The sequence below is a fragment of the Aplidium turbinatum genome, chromosome 17 (genome assembly GCF_918807975.1).
Source record: "Aplidium turbinatum chromosome 17, kaAplTurb1.1, whole genome shotgun sequence".
In the NCBI taxonomy this organism is placed as follows: domain Eukaryota; kingdom Metazoa; phylum Chordata; class Ascidiacea; order Aplousobranchia; family Polyclinidae; genus Aplidium; species Aplidium turbinatum.
Genome location: NC_137488.1, coordinates 3,518,332 through 3,542,042, shown reverse-complemented (window position 1 = coordinate 3,542,042; position 23,711 = coordinate 3,518,332). Strand labels below are relative to the sequence as shown.

The 23,711-nt window shown below is 37.4% G+C and overlaps 2 protein-coding genes and 1 non-coding gene across 3 annotated transcripts in view; 2 read left to right on the top strand and 1 right to left on the bottom strand.

Moving 5' to 3' along the window:
• The first annotated feature begins 2,002 nt into the window (after positions 1-2,002).
• Positions 2,003-10,431, top strand: LOC145786622 (crystal protein-like). The gene is made up of 10 exons (XM_082598311.1): positions 2,003-2,135; positions 2,353-2,582; positions 2,772-3,004; positions 3,111-3,249; positions 4,797-4,978; positions 5,293-5,470; positions 5,653-5,826; positions 6,697-6,870; positions 7,933-8,136; positions 8,339-10,431. Exons 1-10 carry the CDS (start codon positions 2,024-2,026, stop codon positions 8,579-8,581), a joined length of 1,869 nt encoding a protein of 622 aa, XP_082454437.1. The 5' UTR covers positions 2,003-2,023; the 3' UTR covers positions 8,582-10,431.
• An 895-nt stretch (positions 10,432-11,326) lies between these two features.
• LOC145786695 (uncharacterized) overlaps positions 11,327-23,711 on the bottom strand; it is a 42,978-nt gene continuing 30,593 nt past the window's right edge. The window contains exons 8-16 of the mRNA XM_082598411.1: positions 22,323-22,412; positions 21,942-22,037; positions 21,032-21,168; positions 18,907-19,005; positions 15,979-16,122; positions 13,872-13,981; positions 13,534-13,668; positions 13,131-13,248; positions 11,327-12,889 (exon numbers count right to left, since the gene is read on the bottom strand). Coding sequence (XP_082454537.1) covers positions 12,876-12,889; positions 13,131-13,248; positions 13,534-13,668; positions 13,872-13,981; positions 15,979-16,122; positions 18,907-19,005; positions 21,032-21,168; positions 21,942-22,037; positions 22,323-22,412 — 943 coding nt within the window. The 3' untranslated portion in view covers positions 11,327-12,875. The remainder of the gene's footprint in view (positions 12,890-13,130; positions 13,249-13,533; positions 13,669-13,871; positions 13,982-15,978; positions 16,123-18,906; positions 19,006-21,031; positions 21,169-21,941; positions 22,038-22,322; positions 22,413-23,711) is intronic.
• Positions 20,007-20,110, top strand: LOC145787024 (U6 spliceosomal RNA). The gene has a single exon (XR_014291349.1). It is a non-coding gene; the product is annotated as a U6 spliceosomal RNA (small nuclear RNA).

Sequence of the window (23,711 nt, the reverse complement as noted above, 5' to 3'; positions counted from 1 at the left end):
GTGCTTGAATGACCGCCTGTGCTACCTCCTCAATCGGCCAAGTTTGGCCGTCGGTCTCTTCTAGCCAATTCTTTAATAGAATGATCGTGGATTAACTGTCGAAAATATGTAGTGTCAAAGAGTGACGCAAAATTAGGTCAGCGCGTCATAATCGCCACTGTTGCATTGTGCGGGAATATTTTTTGTTGATAGAATATATCCATCTGCGATCACCAGCGCTGTAAGTCTTGTTTGTAATTCCCGACGTTTATTTTAACAAAGTCTTAATCCGAAGTGTTAATTTACGTCGGCTGGCAATATTGTCGTTTTTATGGCAATTCGATGTTGTCGGACATTGAATCGTTGTTAAAAAGGAGAACTAGGTTAGTTAACATCCCAGGGGAAAACATTTTATGAACATATTTTGCAAAAATTATGCTTCTTTTAGGCTAGTAATGTCCTTCACATCAATGAAATACTTATTTTATTACTTTGCCGTCATCGTTAGCACATGTCGAACGTTGTTTTTCGTTGCTAAAAAGAATTCTAGGGGAGTGGCAAACTTCTTTAAAATCAGCCATATTGGAGACACTCGTGCGAGTGTCGTTTACGGTTAGATGGTCCCGCAGTACTGGATTACAATCCTGATAAAGCAGTTATTGCGTTGTGTAACGATTCTATTGTAGGACGTCGCCCAGCCCCAGTCTTCAACAATGCTAAGTGATCATTTTAGCATTGTTGCAAGTTTAATTCTATTTACATGTGCTGTCGTTATTTTTATTTTGGCCTCCAAGCACGCAGATTTGGCCGCCGAGAAAGAGCTCCCGGTAGGCCACAATGGCTGCCGAAAAAAAACAACGAGTTTTAAGGCCTGAAACTGTGTTGCAAAATTTTGTGCCGTAAATATTATTTTGAGGCAAAAATAAAAGATTATAATCAGGCTAAAAGCGAATAGCAGAAATTGTTATATTGCAAAATGTGCAGTAGCTTACATGATTTTAAAAGGGCACCATTGCCCCCCCCCCCCCGCCCTCCATCTGCAGAAAAATTGAGGGCAGGGGGGGCGGATGCCCCCCTGCCCCCCGCTTCCGGCGCCCCTGCTTACCGGAAGTGATGTCCTGCTCATTATCGCTAGTTTTGTTTAAGCCAATATTGAGCCTGATATAACTTCCAGAACAAAAACTAAAATTTGATTTTTTTAAAGGAGAGTTATTAAGTATTTAGAAATAAATTAAGAAAAGGAAAGAAATATTTTTTGACAGGCGTCAAACCCTCAACAGTGCTTGATACGAACGACTCGGTAATACTGTATGTGGTAATACAAACAAATTTATGTTCACATGTGTCAGTTCGTCAATTCAAAAGCATAGTCGTAGGCGAAGGGGGCCGGGACAACCACACTACCGTTAATCGTAATCGATCACAATAGTTACTTGCTCAAGGTTTGTAGCTTCGTCTTTGACTTGAGATTTTCGTTAGATCTACAATATTTAAAGTTTACAGTCAATTTAAAATACTCCGCTCATTTTTAGACGCCTCCTCATTATTTTCCGTTGACCAAATGGAGCTTTATAACTTTTTCCTAGTAACTTGCTTTTCATCGTCTGGGAAATAATACGAAAGTTTCTGCGGGACAATTTCAGCTTCCAGAGATCTGATATATTTTATTCAAAATTTGTTTATATGTTGCTTTTGTTTATGAGGAAGAAGCAGCAGCTTTTTCCAGCAACATACTTGCAAATAAATTAGTTATAAATTATTTATATTATATGTGTTTCAACCTACTCCCACAAATTTGTGGTGCTGTAGTTGTTTAATGTTCTATACAGCAACACGCAAACAATGACATTTACATCACATTTGCTTTCAAACAATAATTCTAAAAAACCATATCCATACAATATAACTTGTTGCTTTATAGCCTAAGCCAAATAACGCGTTTGGTCGTTCTAAGTAGTTCGATCATCAGGTTGGTATGGTGTGAAACATGTTACTGTATTTTCTCTAGTGATCTTTTGCAGTTTAAAGATTTCAATAAATTGAAATGACTGTTAAAAAAATTTTACTTGGCATAATCTTGGTGCTTGCTGTGAAAGCTACAGAACAGCTGCCGGCATCTGAACCTTCTTCGGGAAGTGGTTTTGCATACGCGGAAGGTAATATATTGCCAAACGGTTTATTTTGTATTTAAAAGGAAAAGCGTTGATTTAAAAAACAACCCTTTTTTTAAACTGAAGCCTCCCAGTAGGCTATAACTTCAACTATGTCGCACAACCTCAAATTAAGACATTTTAGTTAAGCAAATATCATGATTATAATGTTTAAAGTTGACAAATACTCTATGTTGATTTCGAGTTCATAAACTTTATGCAGTACCTGGATTTGGAAACTTCAGAGGCCTCACAACCAGCTATGGAGGTGCGATATTTAGAGGAATTCCATTTGGTGAGCCCCCAATTGGAGAAAATCGGTGGAAGAAACCAGTTCCTCTTAAAACTGTACCGGAATCTTGTGGAAGTGATTACTACGATGCTACTTCCCCTAGTCCCGGCTGTCCCCAATTTTGCAATATAGTATCTCCAGAGTACTTTTGCGCGAAAGAGGTTAGTTAGAAAAGATTTCCTTCTAAACTCGGAATGTAGTCGGTATAAAGAATTATGTCTTTTAATTTTTCAATTCATCACGTTCTTTTGCGAGAATATATTTAGCATGTTTTGCATAGTTATTCCGATATTTTATTTAGATTACTAGTATATTTTCTTAGGCTAATTGTTAAATCATTTTTTGTGCAGACCGATGAAGATTGCTTGTTTACCGATGTTTTTGTTCCATCAAAATTAGTAAACAAAACAGTTAACAAAGAAGGCGGTTTTTCGCTGATAGACAACATTCAGGAAGCACAAACTCCTGTCATGGTTTTTATATACGGAGGAGCATTCTTAGACGGCACGAATGATGTGATAGCTTATGATGGGAGATTTATAGCCAAAAAGGGGGATGTTATCGTGGTGGTACCTAATTACAGGTATTTTAAATATAATGGTTGACCGTTTATTGATTGATAATAACCATAATCAATGCGAAAGAATTTGTATCTGATCCTAAATATTGTCATTTTCATTGTGATGCAGAGTTGGTCCTTTTGGGTTTTTTTACCAAAACGATGGTACAGATGATCCAGCTCTTGGAAATTTTGGCATCTGGGATCAAATTGAAGCTTTGCGTTGGGTGAAAGATAAGATCGGTTTCTTTGGTGGAGATCCAACGCAAGTAAGCGGAAGCCTAGCAAAATATTGTATGCTTTTTCTCATTGACACATGGCTAGAGCAATGCTAAGAGCAATGATTCCGATTGGGGTTGACAATTTCTCCAGAAATTTTTTCGAGTTATAGTTTAGGGACTTGCTTTAAAGTTTATTAACATTACAAACTTTTTAAGCGTATTCACGGCCTCTCAGCCATTTTGAAAATAACCTCGTTATTGGTTGTTCCTCAGAAGCAGACAGCTGTGGCTGAATATCTTGATTTGTGATGAGAAACACCACTGAACATCCTTAAATGTTGCAATAGGCTACAACACAGGCAAGCAGTAAGTGTTCAAGATCATAGGTGAAGAATAAAATAGTCTGCTCTAAATGATCTCCATGATACACCAAGGAGTATCAGACCACCTCTAGTAGTTCATCATTGAAAGAGTGTTTCAGTAGAGGAACCTATTGGAGAAAACCGCAGTCACCGTTGATGACTTCTAAACGCTGAATGTTTGTATATTTAGCCATGCAAGTGCTGCACAGGTCGTGAAAGGACTAGGCATGGACTTCTAAATAGTAGCATCTGGACTGGAAACTCAGTGGGCAACATGAGGCCAAACAGTTGGTGCAACAGTTGGCCAACAGGGTTAGTTACTTGGCTGTTGGCCCACTGTTGGCCAACTGTTGTACCAACTGTTTGGCCTCATGTTGCCCACTGAGTTTCCAGTCCAGATGCTACTATTTAGAAGTCCATGGACTAGGCTTTGTAAAGATCTGTGCTAGATGAATTGCAAGACAATTAACAGATGCGTGCAAACAGGCCTCTTTGAAGCTTGTTTGAACACGTCAAGTCATCACTTCATTTGCCTGGATAACAATCAACCACCCCCTAAGCTTACCCAATCTGGCACACTCTGATTATTATGCTTTTGGACCTTTGAAAGAATAAGTGAAAGCAAATACGTGTCTGATGATGAAGAAGAAGTCAAGATAGCTATAAAAAAACTACATAATTAAAAGCGCAGCCTGGTGCACTTTATATAGAAGGCCGTATTTTTTATCGATGGACAGTCGGTGACAGTAGAAGATTACATTGAAAATTTGCATTGAATTCCTGAGTCTCAAAGTTTTCTTTCGCTGTTTCTATTGTGGCTGTATTGCAACAAATAAAGTTACGCGATATGAGTTCATTATTTTGTGACTTATCTTCGCAGCATTCATTCTCATCTTTTTTGTAGTAAAGAAACATGATGAAAAAAATCAAGTGTTGGTGGTCTCAAATAAAGTGATCTTGAAGGAAAATGTTGAATAATAACTATAAATGGTAGACATTTTTCTTCATATTTATTCATGTTTGGACCTCTAAAAAACTTTCCATTTTCCCTTTGGGGTCTGAGGTCTACATAAAAACGCTAAAAAGCACGAGGTAAAATGTTATAGACCTGATGTGGGGTGAGCATTTATTTCAGTTCATAAAGTGGTGATCGCTACCCATGCTGTGTTCAGAGTTAACGTCTTGTATTTGTTGTTTTGCAAACTAACTTTCAATATATGGTCACTTGTTCAGGTTACATTATTCGGCGAAAGTGCAGGCGCCCAAAGCGTAGCCATACACCTTGTAAATGATTACAGCAATCCTTTATTCAAAGCAGCTATTTTGGAAAGCAATCCCTGGGGAGTAAATTATAAAACAACTAATGAAGCCCAGGACATTTGCAACAAATTTGTAGAGTCGTTCGGGGCATGCACGTAAGAAATGTCATAACAAAATCGTTAAGTTTACCATTAGAATAGTTACAGTGTAGCCTATGACATTTTTGTGCTACGTTGTTACTTGACACTTCACTTGGACTTCTATTAGGCTTGCTGTAATTGCTGGTTGATCATTAACTTTGGGCAAACAGGCAGAATGGCCTATTTGAAACTTAATCCACGTTTTAAAATAAAACTGCAATAACAATAACTAATAATCATAATAATTTTAAAGAGTTGGAAATTTTTACTTGAACATAACAAACTAAACTACTTGAACTAAACATAATAAAATGATCTGTTCCCTTCAGTCCAAACGATATGGAATGCCTCCGTGGCCTTACAACAGATGAACTTATGGAAGCCATGGCAAACTTTCCTCTTACGCAGACGTTCAACAAAGAATCCATCACGCAATCCTTTGAAGCTTGGTCTCCCACCATTGACAATGACCTCTTGACCGAGCATCCGTTTTTTACATTTCGAGATGTTAGTACAGCAACTTTTCAACGTTTTTAGCTTCATGTTTATGAAAAACAAAATGGGTAAAGTATAGTTTTTGCAGACAAAGATTGATTTTATATAAAATGTATTTCAAGATTCGAGCAAAGTGAAATTAATTGAATTTTGTTGTAATTGAGTTTGGGCTGATTCTTGCTACTTTTCTAAAGGGAAACAACCAGAACAAACCGATTCTTCACGGAACAAACAAAGATGAGGGAATGATGTTTGTCGGCCTAGCAAGCGCAAATCCTATACGATCCAATATGATTTATAAAGCATTTTTACGAATTTTATTTGGAAAAGAAAATTTGGATAGAATCTTGGAGCAATATCCAGCAGATGTCAGTATAGTACAATAGGTCTTTTTCTATGAATTGTTTCTTTAGTTTAGACTGGAATGCAGGTTATTGAGGTTTAGGGCTGATCATTTAGATGTACTGATATCACCAACATGTTGGGTGGCATTGAAATCACGCAATTTCAAATATTTTCTTCAACCTCTTGTGGTAGCCTAGTTTGCAATCACTAGAAAAGTGTAAGAAAATATTGCAAGATTAAATGAATGCTATGTAAATGTGCTTACTGAACGATGAGAATTAAATGCAAAGAAATAAAAGTGGTTTAAAAGTATCTATGAAATCTTTTTAGACCAGTTTTTGCCGTCTCCAAAACATCTCTTGAAAGGAAATGAAATGTTTCATTTAGTTCACAAAGTTTCATGTGAAGATTGAAAATAAATTTATATTGCCTTAACAAAATGAAATTATAAATTTAGGTTTGATGAACATAAAAGAACTCAAATATCAAAGCCCTGAAAAATCTTGTTTTTTCAAGCACAGCCTAACTTCAGATTGTAAAATACCGGACAATTTTCCAATTCTTAAAGTTAAGAGTGATTGAGTGATAACATTAGTTTTCAGTAAAGTTTGTTTTTTTATTATAATATAATCAAACATAATCTACAATCATAATAATCCTATAATCAATACCTGATCTGGCCCTTTAAAGAAGTCATGCCTGATTGACCAAAAGACGGAATAAATGCAGATTATATCAGCTGAAAGACTTTGTGGCTTATTCCACACAGGACGATCGAATCATATTATTGAACCAAATGCCTGGTGAACCAAATGTCTCATTCGATCTTTATTTTAACAACTTGGTTTTATTAGAACGTGAGTCAGCATTCTAATTGTTTTGTTTTTTTCAAGTGTCCCCTTATAAGAATATTTAGTGATTGCGACAACAGAAACCCAATGAGCGATGTTATCACGGATTACCTTTTCACCTGTCCCGATCGACGGATTTTCAAAAATCCATCGAGGAATCAAAACACCGCCTTGGATGTCTGGGGGTACACTTTTAACCAAGTGTGGTCATTTCCGGTAAAAATTTCAAATGTTTCTTGTGATTTGTTGAGTACGTGAACAATTTATGGCAGCGAAATTGTAATCCTCGGACTATAAAAGCCTTTATGGAAGTTGAAACCTGGCAGCTTGGCATGCTAGAGGTTTCTTAAACTATCCATGCAGGCCAAGACGCTATTGAGATTATACTTGTTAAGTGTCCGTAACGTACAGAATTGCAATCAGCAGTGACTTTTAAATGGTTAATTGTCTATTGGAAGTGCTCAGACGCTCAGGTCAGGAGCCAAACAATTGTTGCTTAGTTTCTCTTTTCCATAGTTTGCAGAGCCAGATGTTGTGCTATTGGGTTGATTAAAAACAACAAATTGATTTAAGTTTTTTAAATGTTTTTAACGACTGAGAAATTTACACCGAGATACGAATTCTTATACTTCTTTCTTATACAGTATTTCCCTTTTTATCTTAAATTTTTCTGAAGGTGTTGTGACCGTGTCAAATTTCTTTAAACTTAATAATTTACTTCGGTCACAAGCACGTTTTAACGTTTGCGTTTTTGTCGCTTCTACCTTTTTCTCGACTCTTGCTCTGTTGAAGTGTATTGTTTTTGCTATGTTGGTCAGAAATAAAGCAACTGACCTGAATTTCTAACGCAGGTTTATTTCAACTGCAACTCCTATAGGAAGATATCACATTATTGAATGACGTTTCATAAATGCTTGTCTGCATTCAGCAGCTATATTTATAAACAACCTCTTTATTTAAGCATAAAAATACATTGGCCCCAATTGTCTTTGTAGCTACGTCATTGTTACAAAGAAAAGGAAATCGTTTTATGTGTGCTAACTATAGACTACTTTACAGACTGCTTTGAGTAATGCCTAAAAACTAAAAAGTATGTAAAAATATTTGTTAGCTTTTATTTTCCTTTATGTTTCTCCGATATGACAAAAATAGCTTATCTGTTGGCTTTCGTTATACTAAATGACTTATGGATTGAAAAATACATATAAACTATGGTGAGTTGTTAAAATTATCACCTAGTAGCCTAAATATATAACACATGAGCACTAATTTTAACAGGAAAACTGGGACTTTTTAACGGCATGCTACGACTTGGTATGCCATTCCGCTGAACTTCCTTACGTGTTTGGCATCGACGATTTGACCAATTATACTTTCAGTGCTGAAGAAGCGATATTATCTGACAAAATGATTTATTATTGGAGCAACTTTGCCAAATTTGGTAATCCCAACCCATCTGCCACAAGTGGGCGTCAAACCCGGGTAAATTTGCTTTATTTGGATAAAATGAACAGCTTAAATTCTTCCGGTCATCTAAATAAATTTATTTCGCTCTCCTGGGTTTCAAGCTAATACGTATAAAAACATCATTTACTTTTCGTAGATTAAATTAACTTGATATATCACTAAAACAATACAATACCATAATGGTGTGTTCAATGTTCATACAATACGTTTATTGCAGTGTGCGGACTTTTCTCCGGATGTCTCGTTCTGGCCAAAAATGTACGAAGACTCTACTAATGAAAACGTTCAATATAAAACTATGAGTTTGGCTGGGGCCAGAGAAGAAGTTGTTGATAATTTCAAGATGAAACAGTGTGATCTGTGGGACGACTTAGATCTCTACCTTGAAGATGACATAAAGATAGGAAGCGACATCTCCTTCAAGCTCAGGATGATACTTAAACTTTTAAAACACATATAAATTTGTTTTTTTATGTTGTGTCACAAACTCCGAGCAGAATGTTTTAGTGTTTCTTCATATCCAAGATGCATGTGAAGTTATTGTAGTAGGCTTGTAACAATCCCATATTATCAGTCACATCACAATTTGATGGATTGTTGTTTGGCAAAGACTATAGCCTGCGTGATTCATTATATCAAAGTATTTTAGTGTTTCTTAACCAAGTAGTAATTTCATGAAAAAACGAGCCTATTGATGAATTGGAAATGCGTGCGAAGCGTGGCCAGAAGACTGTACAAATAATTATTGTTTTATCCCCAGATCACCTATCGGAATTTCGCAGGATATTGTGCGTGAATTTTAGGTCATTCTTTATATGTCGGAACTTTTGTAAAGATATCGGACTCCTCATAAATCACTCGAAGGATGTCACATCTGCGTCAGATTAAATTACTTAAGTGCAGAGTGATAAATTATATAAATTTTCGTACAGTAGGCTACTTGCAATTATTTCATTGGTCAACAAAACGCATATGTGGCCCTATTTGATTATTTCATTGGCTAGACCAGACATATAAGCAGGTGTTTGCTTGCCAGAGTGAGTTGGGTATTAATTGGGTTTTAGTTGGGTTTTCATCTAGATTCTAGACCAACTCAGATGCGCGGCAAGCATCGGCACATGTTTATATGGCTGGTCCTAACTCCTATTGTGTTAGGCTATTTCAGAGCATTAATATAATCAATGTAACTTATAATATAACATGTGTTGTGGTCTTGTCCAGAAAAGTTAAGCCAGGCCAATGATCAGGACTCGCGAACAATTTGAATAAGAACTTAAACCCCGAATAAGTCAACTAGTAAATTACGCTAATCGGTACTATACAAATTTCATATGTGCACTCTAGGCGACATGTGGGTTTCATAGGCTACCTTGTTCATTAGAATATTCAATCACTATGGTTAAATTTTCGATTTAAACCAAGTGCAGTACCCCATATAATTTATGAATAAACAAAAATATTGTATATATTTATTAGTATTAACACTAGAATGACAGAGATGTCGAAATTGACACTTAATAATTTTCCTCATCTGAATTATGCATGTATTTGTTCTCCTATCGCCATGAGAGTTTTAGTAGCTTCATGTAATTGCACTAGCATAACTTTTAAACTGTGTTGATAAGCTTTTTCAAATGTTCGTCAATTCTTGCTTCACTCGACAGCCGAGAAACACATGTTTTAGGAGATACAGTGATGTCATAACACAAGATACAAAGGCTAAATGTGGTGAAATAAAGCTGTAAATTACATGCTAATTGAACCTGCATAGTGCATACTTAAGTCTAAGGCGCAGAGATAATAATCATTTTTTGCAGTGAGAGAGAGAAAAACCTAAACACTTGTTCTGGCGGGTCAATTGCCCTCTTGATTATAATTGTGAAATTGTGATGAATTTTGTAAACGTCGAAATTGCGTTGTTTCTGCGTTCTACGTGACGTGGCTTGCCTGACTACCTAGGGATTGTAGATCATAGGGATGCGAAACTTCATCCGCTTTTGGCTTATCCGCAACATTAGAATGGTTACGTTTTTTTGTAATTTACAAAATATTTTACTTTTTATGGGTTATATAAGAAGAGTGAAGTTGGTTTTAAAGTAATTTAAGGTTTTTAGTTGAAAGCAAGCCAGCAGTAAAGCGTAAAAAAATGTTAAATTGGCAATTGACCCTTCTAATGTTGAAGGAACAACGGAGTTGCGCGTCCCGTAATGTACCGTCCCTACTGACTACCAAGACATTTCACTTCTGATTGTCGCTTTGCCGCGTACCCGGAGCCGTTGTTTCTGGAGACCATTTGCCTTTGTGTTGGGTTTCAGTATCGGTAAAGCAAGCTACTGTAGAGATATGCCAAGTCAACTCTGTGCTATCTTTGAAGTTCGGATTTAAGTGTAATCGTTATTAAGAATTATCAGTGTGTACACAATTCAGCTTTTTATCCCTACCCACTAAATCAATCCAGACTCAATAAATAAATAAAAAATACAAGAAACGATTGCAAGTATGGTTGAGACAGGAAAAGTGATTGTAGGAAAGCAATGAGCGCCTACTATTGTAACCAGCTCTAAAACTACTGAGAACTCGATATATTTACAGTAGAACGACCACACCGGTCAATTGACTGTAGATAAGCAGGTAGGGATAACGTTTTTTGTAAATGATTCTAAAACAAACTGTTTGGTGAGGATAGAAAAGTAACCCTATGTCTGAGCTTTTGTCAAGTAAGTTCGATTATTCGATATCTACAAGAATATTTATCCAATATTTTCACTTACTGGTCAATTGCCTGGTGTGGTAGTTCTAGGTACTGTATATTTACATTTTTTGCGGAGGTTTTTAGGTTTAAAAATATTATCTTCATAGAGTACGTTGTTCATACCTTACTCGAAGATTATCCGTAAAACCAGCCGAATATAGTACAGTGTATGCTCAATGCTCATTAGCGAAAAATATCACAAAAAACACATAGCCTAGTAGTTCTTGGGTTTAAGCTAATTTCGACCTTTAATGGGGTTTTATGAGGACGCCCAATAGTAGTGTAATGTTTCGCGGAATCCTTTACGTCTGACTATTTCGGACGAACTCTCATAAACAAGCAGATAACTTTATTTGAATCTCAACATGTACTCAGACTTCAACATACTATAAACTAGCAACGTAAACGCCCACATAGCTGCGGGACTGAAACGATTGAACTTAATATTGGAACTCGAGTTTTGAATGTAATAATAATAATGTTATGGTTTTATTTATTGTCGCTCTACAACAGCTAAGGTCTTTTAGCGACATGGCTCATTTTTAATTTATATCAAGTTTACGATGTTATCACATTATTACCCGACTCATTCTCACTGCGATGTGCAGGATAGAACACAATCGGTACCGTTTTTAAAGTCTGCAGTTTGACCCGACCTGGAATCGATCTCAGATCTACCAGCACCAGAGTCGAAGGCGAAACCACTCGGTCACTGAGCTGGTGAGTTTTCAATGTAATCGCAACGCTGTCAGAAAAGCAAATTTAAGAGCGGCCAATCAAGAGGTCATGGAAAAAGCGAAAGGCAAAATGCGAAACACAAAGTACAAAGTTAAAAGGCAAGTTCTCAAAAGAATTAAAAGTTTAAAGGCACGTTTCCAATATTACAGTAGTGAAGCATTTCACAGAAGGAAATACGCTAAATTTCTTGACTTTGTGAAATGTGAAATTTCTTGACTTTTAGTTTTTATTCTTTGCGAATTTTTTAAACCTACACTGGTCATTTTTCTACTATCCTTCCCTTTACAATAAGCATCTCATCTCAGGTGGCTAGACATTTTCATGAAACTGGCTACATAATAGCTGGTGCTATAATTAGTACATTAAAGCTATTAAATGCTAGTGCAATTACTTTGAAATGTAAAACCGGCCAAAAATGCCTTATATTTATGAGCAAAAGTAATTTTTTGTTTAGTTTAGCAGTACTCCATGAGTTTATGTTATAATTCAAAAATATGCGTTTGAACGGTCAATTTTGAAGCTATTTTCTGGAAATTAGAATAAAAAACGACTTTCGGATGTTTTTTCATCTCAAACACTTTATTTCCATAAATTTGTTGGAAAAAATTTAACTTCTATACGCACAATACACATGGCTATTAGCTTGTAAAATATTTTGGCTCTGTGATTTTCATGGCTCCCATTATTAACGATTAATCAGCACGGGGCTAAGATAGCCGTGACGTACTTTGCGCGTACCAGCTCGTATTAAGATAGGGTTAAATATTGATGTTAAATTGTTTTGTCCACTTGACGTCTTTAGAAAATTAATGACTTTCCAAGTCGGAAACAACTGCTGAAAAGCCATAAAATAATTCAGTTTATTTGCATGTTTATGTGGTATCGTAAAATCATCTTATGCTTCTTGGCACGACAAAGCAATGATCCATCAATCGTTTTGATTTGAGAACAAGCGCTGCTTTTCCTCTACTTGTGATTAATTACCAGATAACACTTCAACTTCTCCAACGGCAGCAAACATGGAAAGCGACGTAAGAAAACGTAAAAAACGACCTATATGGAGAGCCTACAGGCTCCACAAGCGACGTTAAGAAACACAAAATGATCTGCAGTGAACGTGCAGGTGTCACAAATAGCATCATACACAAGGAAAGTTTTTGAAAATCAAAAAGTTTTTCCAAAAACTCTTTTATGGCTTCTTTCCAAAGTCACTTGTTTGATGACAATCAATGCAGCAGCATGTCCTCGCTTCAACGAAGTCAAGTCAGACGAGCCGATCTGGATGTAAAGTGCTTGGTTACAAACTCAAGCCTCTTGCTTGAAAAGTTGCAAAGTTATGTTGAAAACTGGTTAGTTGGGAGTTCCCTTATACGATACTCGCCTTGTCAATCAACACTTTTTTTACTTTTTTTTAAACAAAAGTCTTCACAAACTAAACAATATTTTAGCTCGAAGCTTCCGTGAATTGACAATTCTAACAAAGCGTCTTTACCAACGCAACACGACACACGATACATACCGCTTTCCAATGGAATCCGCTCCGACGAAGATCTTTTCCCAAGTTTCGGCATAACGACATCTAGTGCTTTAAAACATTTGCCTTGTTCTTTTTCTTTCCAGTAGATGACGCTATTGCGCTGAATAAGTGATAATTTCAAGTTTTCAACCATAAAGTATTGAGTGGGCCACTGTTCCAACTTTTTATAAAAGAATTTTACTCAAGCCAAAAGTGGATTACAGTCTTAGAGTTTGAACCCATTTTTTAACGTACAATACTACACTGAGCAATTGTAAAATTCAGTCAAGATGATGTCAGTAAACGTTTCGTATTCAAATTGAAATGAGTGTGGCTTTGTTAATTTTTCCATGCTTAACATAGGTTTAACTAATCTTATTTGGAATAAAATAATGATTTTACAAACTTTTTGTCCCATGCTCATTTTAATTGCACGGCAAGAAGCATCTCCAGCTTTGAGTTGCCTTTGAAAGTAGTCTTGAAACAGCGGAGTGACAATAAATATCAGCCTCGTATCTCCACCAATGCTGCATTGTATGCCCTGCATTAAAAATTCTTTCACTATTTGACTATTCTAAAAAATTGGAGTACAGTAGATCGATTTTCAACGCAGAACGTCAGCTAATATTATTAAGCAATACAAGAAACGATCGAAAAAAGATTGAAAAACATCACTTTTTTTCAAGAAGTTCACCATAGACTGCTTCATACAGAAGCTTTTCTATGGGTTTACAGTTCTCTTACGGTGTTGACATTCGACATTGCATCTTCGTTCATCATGTAATCTCTTGTCAGCACAATCACCATTCTGTGGCAGTTTGGTACCATCCGACGGATAAGTTCATGCCGAAGCTCTGCAACAAAATGGCGACAAGGTTTAGCTTTTCATCATTCGGAATTTGCTTCACCTCAGTTGTGTACAACAGCAACAAGCACTTATGGCATACCTAATTCTAAGGAATTTTTATCACTGCACATTTTCTCAGAAAAGATTTATATGGGCCATATGCCGTGCATAGTGGCATGAAAACTATGAGATTGCAAACTTAAGTAAAAGCGGCTTTTCTGGTTACCTCACTTTTGGTTTTGATTGCTATGCATTACAGTTTCATTTAGGCCACTGTAAAAAATCCAATTTGTGAAATTGAGGAGAGGCAATAACCAGTTGTTTCATTTCGATAAGTAAAAGTAAAATAGATGAAAAATATTAAAAAATACTTAAAACAATTTCTTTGAAGCTAGTCAAAGCGGTGGATTGGCTTAAAGAGCGGGGAAACCCAAATTAACTTTGCGAGTTTTTTGTTTCAGCGTGATGTCATTGTGTACAACATGCGTTTTAGCAATAAAAAAATCCAAATTTTGTTGCCCTCGTCTCGCTAAGGCCGCTTTTGTTTGATACCCGTTTGCGAGGTCTCGTTGCGCATCAAGCTGTGATTCTGTTCGCTGTGACGTCACAAGGTACATATAGTTGTGGCCAAAAGTTTAAGACCAGACTAGATTTATGACGATTTTTTCATTACTTCAAAATACTGCGTCAGATATAAGATGATGCATAAAGATGATGCAACTGAAACAATATCTGATGCAGTATTTTGAAGTAATGCAAAAATGGTCATAAATCAAGTCTGGTCTTAAACTTTTGGCCACAAGTATATGTACCTTGTGACGTCACAGCGAACAGAGTCACAGCTTGATGCGCGCGAGACCTCGCAAACGGGTATCAGACAAAAGCGGCCTTAGCGAGACGAGGGCAACAAAAGTTGGATTTTTTTTTTGCTAAAACGCATGTTGTACACAATGACATCACGCTGAAACAAAAAACTCGCAAAAAGTTAATTTGGGTTTCCCCGCCCTTTAATTAAAACCGCTTTTGATGTGATGTCACATCAAGAACAACTTTGAAAAACACAAAAGAAATTTACAGCAGGAGAACTACCTTATAGGTTAGTTAACAAGAAATCTATGTCCTATGCAGAAAAGAGGAAATTAACTTCCTCAAAACTTACGTTCAATTGTTTCGTTTGAAACCAAACCTTTGTCATTGTTATAATAATAATTATTATTAAAAGCTAAAAACAAACTATTTTCGCTTTTCTGCTTTTGGCGTTTTTTACTTTCCGATCTTTATCGTCCATCCATTTCAAAATAGCAGATCTTGGTTTATAGTCAGAGAATGGTGGCGCGTTGATATTGATGTAGAGTGCAAGCAGTCACTGATAGTTTGACGTACTAGCGATTATCACCGGAAAGTGGTCTAATGTCTCACTGCGAATACTTGTAGGCTTTTCTATTTTTTTTTATGTTCACTGCGTAAATGACCTGATAAAAGCCCCGACTGACATTATTACATCATAGGTCACACAACTTCAAACGAACTTCATTTTAATGGATTGGTTTTTGAAAATAAAAACTGACAACATAGAGGAATCTGCTTTGTGTTTTGCAAGTGTTGTTTATCATTCGGCCTAAAAACACTAATTTTATCACTGTGCATTTCGCTGTACAATTTCGGTTTGTCACTGCACAAAATAGTTATCACTGCGCCTGAGAATTAGGTATGCAGGTGCAATTAACCCGCAATTTAAAGCTTTATTTCAGTATTTATTTACAGCTTTATTTGGGTTTTGTGGCCGTGCTAACTACTGATACTACATAACTTTTCATTCAGGCACGTTTTAAACCTTTCAAGGTTTTGCCACCTTTTCCCGTTCGATAACGTGCTGGTAGGTCTACATCAATTTTTGTAGTTAGTATCTTTTTCGTCCCGGACGCGTTAATGACGAAAAATAAAATGATAAGATTGATTTGAAGTACATTTAGCCTTGTATCTTGTGTTATGACATCACTGTACCTCCTGAATGATTGCGGTATTGGTCAAACACGTGATAGTTTTTCCGCTCAAACCAGTCGTGCAATTTATGAAGCAATTGGTTTGTTCCTTCTTGAGACTCGCTGTTGTAGCAATAGGACAAGAAGACAGCGAATGTGCGATCTTCTGTGAAAAAAAATACGTAACAGTGACAGTAAACAGGATAAGGTGCGTCCCATACTTGAATCCAAGCATCGGGGATGAGAAGATAAGGTTCTCATTATACTAAGCCATCGGTACTAACGAGAGTAGGGTGGCCAGTTCCTTTAACCCCTGTTTTAGAATACAACAGGGCATTCCAAGACCTTTGGAGATTTTTTTTTAATTTCCGTCCAACCTCTCCCCTCCTACCTTGAAAGTTACTTTTCGCATTTAATAGCTTAATATTGTATGACGTCACTTTTTGTTTATGGTATTTAAAATTCAAATATCATTTGCAACTGTATTTACCACACATTAAATATGTTGCATCAATGCCCTAAACATTTTTCTGGTCTTTGTTTCTTCGTAAAACATGGGAAAGTGGTCATTTCGATTTGTGCGCATGACTACGCGCATGCGCAAAAGCGTGACATTATTGCAATCAGCTTGTATGAAGCTGGTTGTATTTTGTTTGTTTTGTTTCTTTATCTTTATCCTGCATTGCGAGAAAGCGGACTTGAGCGCTATGCATCGGTGTACGCCTTCCGACGTACACCTGACCCACGCTGCAGCCGACTGCAATGTCTATTTCCGGTTGTCTATTCTACTTATGACTTAAATTTGGTACTACCCATTACTCGAAATCGATCACTGGGTAGAGGCAATTATCGTAAAGTTTCTTGCCCAGAGAAACAACAGCAAGTGCGGGTGGCTGGAGTCGAACATGCAGGCTCTCGACTGCGAGCCCAACGCGCTAACCACTCGGTCACTGCTGCTGCTGCTCGGCCACTGCTGCCGATTTGAGCCAGGGAAAAGTCGTATTTAGCTTGTTTTGTTATGATAACTGATAAAACCGGTTTGGCTTCCGGCTTCAAAAATTTACTTTGCATTTTCGATTCAAGTTCTCATTCTAAGATTCTCGGCTCAATCCCCTTCGATCTCCCTGTCTATTTTATCTACTGCTTTCAGTTTAATCGCTTAAATTGACTTGCGTTTGGTATGCTTGTGCTGCAACAACCTTTTGAAAACTTCAGGCTGACAACTGCTGCTCAAAATGCTTCAACAGTGGGTTGTTGTAATGGATGTTCGTCGACGCGAGGTGGTTGTTGAGAAAGGTTGATCAAAAGAACACTATACAATGCGCTAATGCTGTGAAGTGAACTTTCAGAAGGTCTTTCCTTAAATTCCGTCACAATGCACGGAATTGCACTCCAGGCAAGAAAAGGCAACGAATGAATGAACTATTTGTTTCTTGAAATGTGCTTCCCGATCGTTTTTTGTCCCACAAGCCAAATATGGAAAGCCTTGGCATCACGGTTTTTGATTAACCTGTAGGTCTACACCGGTCAAAGTCCATGGTAGAAGCTTAGCCAACTTGACCCTATATTAATATCTCAGCCAGCCATAGATATTAACTACCTTGATTCATAAATGCACATTTGACTTGTTTCATAATGAGAAGTAGACGATTGCCATCACTATCTCTTCTAGCAATAGTAGCAACTATCACTAATTCACATACATCAGGCCTACATCTGGACATGACGTACAACGGATCTTGTCATTAAACTTTTCACGATGTTTACAAAGGTAAGTTTATGATACAACATGAATAAACCGCTGTAGTTTTAAAAAAAAATTCCAGGTAAATAAGTTATGTCTATGGAAAATTCAACGTTGTTGTGAAAAAAATTATTTAGGGCCCCAAAGCAGGCTATTTGTATCGTTAGAGAAAAGGCTGCAAAGGCTAGGTCCATTATAAACATGTTACCACCAGAGATTTAGATTTTGATCTGGAGTAGGCTAGGTATTTACATATACCATATTCGCACAAAAATAAGCCTACAGAAATATTCATGCGCTATACGACAAAGCAAAAAGCTTGTAAAAGTTTTGAAATGGATTTTTGTTTGTCATATCCAGGCTTACACCAGGTGGTTGAAGATTTAGATTAAGTGGACGGGAAGGCAAGGAAGCCAATCTTCATGTCCACCTTCAGGCATGTCTAGTGTTTTGCCAAAGACACAGCCGCATGCTCTTGAGTGGTGTCGAACCGGCGCCCTTTCGATTGCCGTTCCAGGGCTCTCACCACTCGTCTATGCAGTCGCGTTTCTCGCAATTATCCATTTGTGTTTTGTGCCAGACAAGAATGTCCGTATTTGAATAAAAAAAACACATAGCCTATACAAAAATGAAAGACATAGGCTTACAGTTGTACACACCAGAGCACGCTTTTTTAATTTTGTACAATACCAAGGGTCATTTTTGAAAGGGTCTATGATGTAACTCTAGATCAACGTCTTCTGGTGGCAAAAATGATTTTTTTATAAAGTGGGTCACCAAAAGTGCCCAGGTGGGTGAGGGAAAAATTGATGAATATTTTTTAACTTTGGATTTGTGCTTTACAGTCATTAACACAGAACCAAAGAATAGTTATGATTTAAATCTTATTGGGCGCCTGGAACACATCACTAGTGGATTAAGTGGACGGGAAGGCAAGGTAGCCAATCTTCTTATTCACCTTCAAGCATGTCTTTAAGTGTCTTGATAAAGACATAGCTGCATGCTCGTGAGCGGTGTCGAACCGGCACTTTTTCGAGTGTCGTGCCAGGGGCCAGGGGCTCTCACCACTTTGCTGTGCAGCCGATAAACTGTTAACACTGAAAATCGGAAAGGATCAAAGGATGAGCATTGCTTAAAACTGCTGACCAGAAATACATGATTGACAAAAAAAGATTCATAGTTTGTAAAGTGTAAACTATAGGCTACCTGGTTCAACATCAGCTAGATGCCTCTTCCAAAATAACTTCAGCTCGGTCTTATACAAGTGAATGACAATGCCAGCTGTCAACAGAAGAATTAAAACACCTGAAAATCACAAGACGTCAAAAGGTGTGTGTGTGTGTGATCACTTTAGATCAGTGGTTCCCAACTTGGGGGTAAATTACCCCCGAGGGGAATATGCAATAGTTTTGGGGGTAACGCAGCACCACTATCACGCTAAAAAATAAATGCTGTTCTTCGATCATTACGAGCGATCACTGCAAACAAATTTTAGTAGCAAACAATGGTTGCAGTAAGAAACGATGGCTGCCACCAGTGGCAGCTCATACAAAAGGCTGCAAAGGCTTTTGTTTGTGACGTCGCAACGCATTTTGTAGTTTTGTGGCATATAGCAGGGGTCACCAACGTTTTTCGCATGCGGGCCACTTTGGCACTAAGGAGAGCTGTGGCGGGCCGCACTAATAAAATGTTAGGTAGGTTGACGCTTATGCTAGATAAGAACGCATTTCGTACCCAGTATCCAGCGTTACATGTTGTTCATACTTATGTTAGAATACCGCAGCAACAAAGTTAATCGAACAACGCTACTGCCAGACCAAGCTCCTTTTACAACGCTTTTGACTTTTTTAACAATGCCTATTCCTAATAAACGAGGCCACTTGTTTTGTGCACTTATCGCGAGGCGAGCGGTTTCATCAGAATATTCATCGCCAAGCAAGAGTGGTGTTGTTACTTAGCTTCACAAAAGATGTCTTGCAATTAACAATTTCAGTAAACAAGGAAATGTTTGACACATCGCAATGCAGGCAACAATAGTGACCTGCAAACATATCAGCGAAAAATAGGCTCCAATAACAGGGAAAAAGAAACCAGATACCATGAAACAAACGCTTGTGGAAATCACCGAAAAATCGTAATTCTATCGTAATTCATGAACAGTCTTCCCTCTAAAAAAGCAATGAGTTGATTTTCATCCTTTTTGTTAGAGTCTATAAAACTGTCTTTCTTTTATTATTGACAACTCTCACTTACGGTGCTTATCAGCATGGCAAGAATTTTTGATTAACAACATTTTGCAGTAGGCTACTTGCTTCGGCAGAACATATACTAAAATTGGAACGATACAGAGAAGATTAGCATGGCCCCGCGCAAGGATGACACGCAAAATCGTGAAGCGTTCCATGTTTCTTAAAAAAAAAAAACGTTTTGCAGTACTAAGCTAAATATTTTCATAATAGGCTACAATCAGAAAAAGTCTTTAAATTTATATATAATATTTTGCCAATTTATTATAAATTGAGTTGGCACACCGACCTATTTTGCTAACAAAAACTTGCATAAAGTAAATACTGCTCGTGAAACACAATAACGGTGAAACGCACACTAGTGTTTACATGACATTTGCAAACTTGAAATAAGCAACCCTATGCTCACTGACAATTTCGAAATTCGAAAACAGACGTTTTAATCAACCACTGGGACAGTGTGGCTGGACATCGCATTGGAATAACTTTAAGCAACCCCCACCTAGAACTACAATCTGATTGGTCCGTCGGCGGAATCGTATGCAAAGCGAAAATATGCTTCCCGGAAAGTATTTTTTGCCTTCGTGCTCATTAACTCCTCAAGAAAAGTATTTTTTGTTATACTTGTACGCTGATACCTTCCGGGGGCCGCAGCGATACAGCGTGGCGGGCCGCATGCGGCCCGCGGGCCACCATTTGGTGACCCCTGGCATATAGTATTCCACTAGGCTAGTTACCACAGTTGCCAGTTCCGCGGTGTTCCCGCGGAATTGGACTAGAACACACTAAAAACGATATTTTTTTTCTTGCCGTGATTGTTTCTTAAAACTTACTGAAAAGCAATGAATAAAATGGTATAACTATCAGCATAATGGTTAAGTTCTTTTACGAAGTGAATATTGAGGGTGATGTGCTATACTCGCTACGTTTATTTGGGTAACGGCTCAGAAAAGGTTGGGAAACACTGCTTTGGATAAAGAATGCAATAGAATATGCCACACTAAATATAGTGAAGTCAATGAAGACAGTTTTTCGAAATATATCTCAATCTGGACAAAAGTAATTTTTTGCACAAATTAGCTTACCTGCTAAAAATGCTAAAGTCGTAGCAGCAAATGTTACAGGGGGTCGACTAGGCATTTCTTCTAGCGACATGCTTCCAAATTCCGTCCCACCGGTAGTAACGCAGGTGTAATTACCAAGGTCATCTTTACCCACATTACTGCAATTCGTTGGTGAAGTGGTAAAGCATTGACTCACTTCAAGAATTGTGATAAATTGTAAGCGAGCACCATAGTTATTCTTTACATAGGTAATTGCAGTTTGCCTCTTGTGATCACAACGGATCATGAAACCCGGTATTCGATTCCATTTCGCACCGTGTCTGTAATTCTTATGGCTGTTTTTGTGACAAAATCTAATGGTGAAATCGTCGCATACAGTAATAAAAAGTTAAGGTTTTAACATTTCTTAAACGTTGATAGACTCCAGGTAAGCTGTAATGCTATACTTTCGCATAGTGAGTTTGGTTTCAATGTTTAAATAATTGTTTTATTATGTTTTCTTGGTGTTGTCACAATAATCAGTGCTGCTAATATATGTCCCGGGATGGACTGTGCCTTTACAAATATTAAAATACTTCAAAAATACATTTAACGAAACAGGAAATATAGAAATGTGTCAGTACGAAACCTAATAATCTATTGATCCAAATGATGGCTATCAGAAAAACCTCAACCTGCATAGCCGAGTGGTGAGAGCTATAGTTTGACGTTGGAAAGCCTGCCGGTTCGACACCGGTCAAGAGCATGTGGCTTTGTTGGCAAGACACTTAAAGGCGTGTCGTCAATTGAGGAGTGGCGCCCCTTCAACTATATCCCTTGATTTCTTTCATGATTATGAACACTATGCTGCTCTAGAGACATGTCTACGGCCCTTCTTAGGGCTATGGCCTGCAGAGCTGAACGGAACTTCATGTTGAAAAAAAAAGCATACTTGATGTGTAATGTGGTGTTGAAACGGACAGTGAATTTGTTCCTGCAGCTTTCAGGGGTTTGACATTTTGAATACGATTCATCAGCAGTGAAGCTCCTACAAATAAAAATAAAAAAACTTTTAAAATTAGATAAAAAATAACTAGTTTTATTTTTACCTAAGATGCAATCAAACAGTTTTCACAAAGTTTAGCAAGCAGCAATTTCTTGAAGAATGTTTGGACACAACAATGCATATAAACAAATGAAATAAAAACACGATCATAAAAACAGCCAACAGTGATGAAAATTGTAACTTCTAAACGTAGCCCCAAGTGCCAGGTTATAATTTTACAACAGGCTTTCTCAAGTCAGACAATCTTTCCACAGTTGATCCACTCACATTGAGCAATCATACTTTCCTTTAGTAGACTGGTAATTCTGTTGCACTCCAAGTATCAGGGAGCACAATATGTCGTCAGGGGATTTTTTTCTGAAAACAATTTCCAGAGTTAGTTTGGCTACAATATAACGAGCTGAGTATACATGCTATAGCAGAACATATTTTGCCAGGGCCGTTGAGAGGATGATTTGGGTGCTGTGCCAATCAGAGGATTTCTACTATGACTCACTGTTCAACAATTTTTCAAAATTTGTTTGCTTCCGATAAGAAAACAATTGATTCTTATGCATTTTTGGACGCTGAATGCAAAAATGTTGGTTAAAATTGGTGATTAGCTCTAGTTTAAAAGATAAAAAAAAAATTAGTTTTGTATGTGGATCTACAATACATATGACAAGCCTAGGTGCACCTTATTGAACACAACAGAAACAATCTACAAACAGTGTAATAATTGCATGCGTTTATATTTCAGCATAGCATAATTATGCAACAAACAATTGTCACTTTTCAAATATAAATTTCTAATCTATGTTATCTGTTCTTCTCCTTTTGACCTGTTCCCTGTACATAGTTAATGGAGCATCCCTAGATATCATTCAGCAAAACTCAGCAAGCATTGATTGATTCTGTTTTCCCTGGTACCTCTTTTCCATTGCATATATACATTGGTGAAATCGCTCACCATGCTCATTACTAACTTCTCCACACTTTAGTAGAAAAAAATCCAGGTGCGAGTCCTAAAGATGTATCTTCAGGACATTTTGCACCCCATGCATCTGTATGCTTTAATGAGATTGAACACCAATTCCGTGCAGTTGTCAGCTCTTTCGTTTCCCAAGAATTTTGTGGCCAGCAACTTAAACGCTTCCCATGCAATTTTCTCTTTGCCAAATAACACTTGATCAAATTCACCGTCTTCGAGAAGGTGCCTTAACTGGGGACTTATAAACGCACCTTCCTTTATTTTCGTTTCGCTCATTCGGGGAAATTTTTTGCCGAGGTACATGAAACCAGCTCCTGCTTTGTCCATTGCCTTGACGAAGTTCTTCACTAAACCCAGTTTTATGTGCAACGGTGACAACAAAATCTTATTTGATTCAACAAGTGGTGGATGTAGAACGTTATTCTCCCCTGGAGTCAATGATTGACGGAGAGGCCAGTTTTTCTTGATATAGTGGGAATCTTTCGCTCGACTATCCCATTCACAAAGAAAACAGCAGTACGTAGTATAACCTAGCTGCAGACCCATGACAAGAGCTACTACCTTTAAGTCACCACACAGCTGCCATTGATGTTGGTCATACTTTATGCATCTTAGAAGTTGCTTTATGTTGTCATATGTCTCCTTCATACTAACTGCGTAACCCACTGGGATTGGTGGCATGGTGT

Coding starts and splice junctions, on each gene's coding strand:
- LOC145786622 (XM_082598311.1), top strand. CDS start 2,024: ATGACTGTTAAAAAAATTTTACTTGGCATAATCTTGGTGCTTGCTGTG. Junction 4,979..5,292: donor GAGTCGTTCGGGGCATGCAC/GTAAGAAATGTC, acceptor TGTTCCCTTCAG/TCCAAACGATATGGAATGCC. Junction 5,827..6,696: donor TGGAGCAATATCCAGCAGAT/GTCAGTATAGTA, acceptor GTTTTTTTCAAG/TGTCCCCTTATAAGAATATT.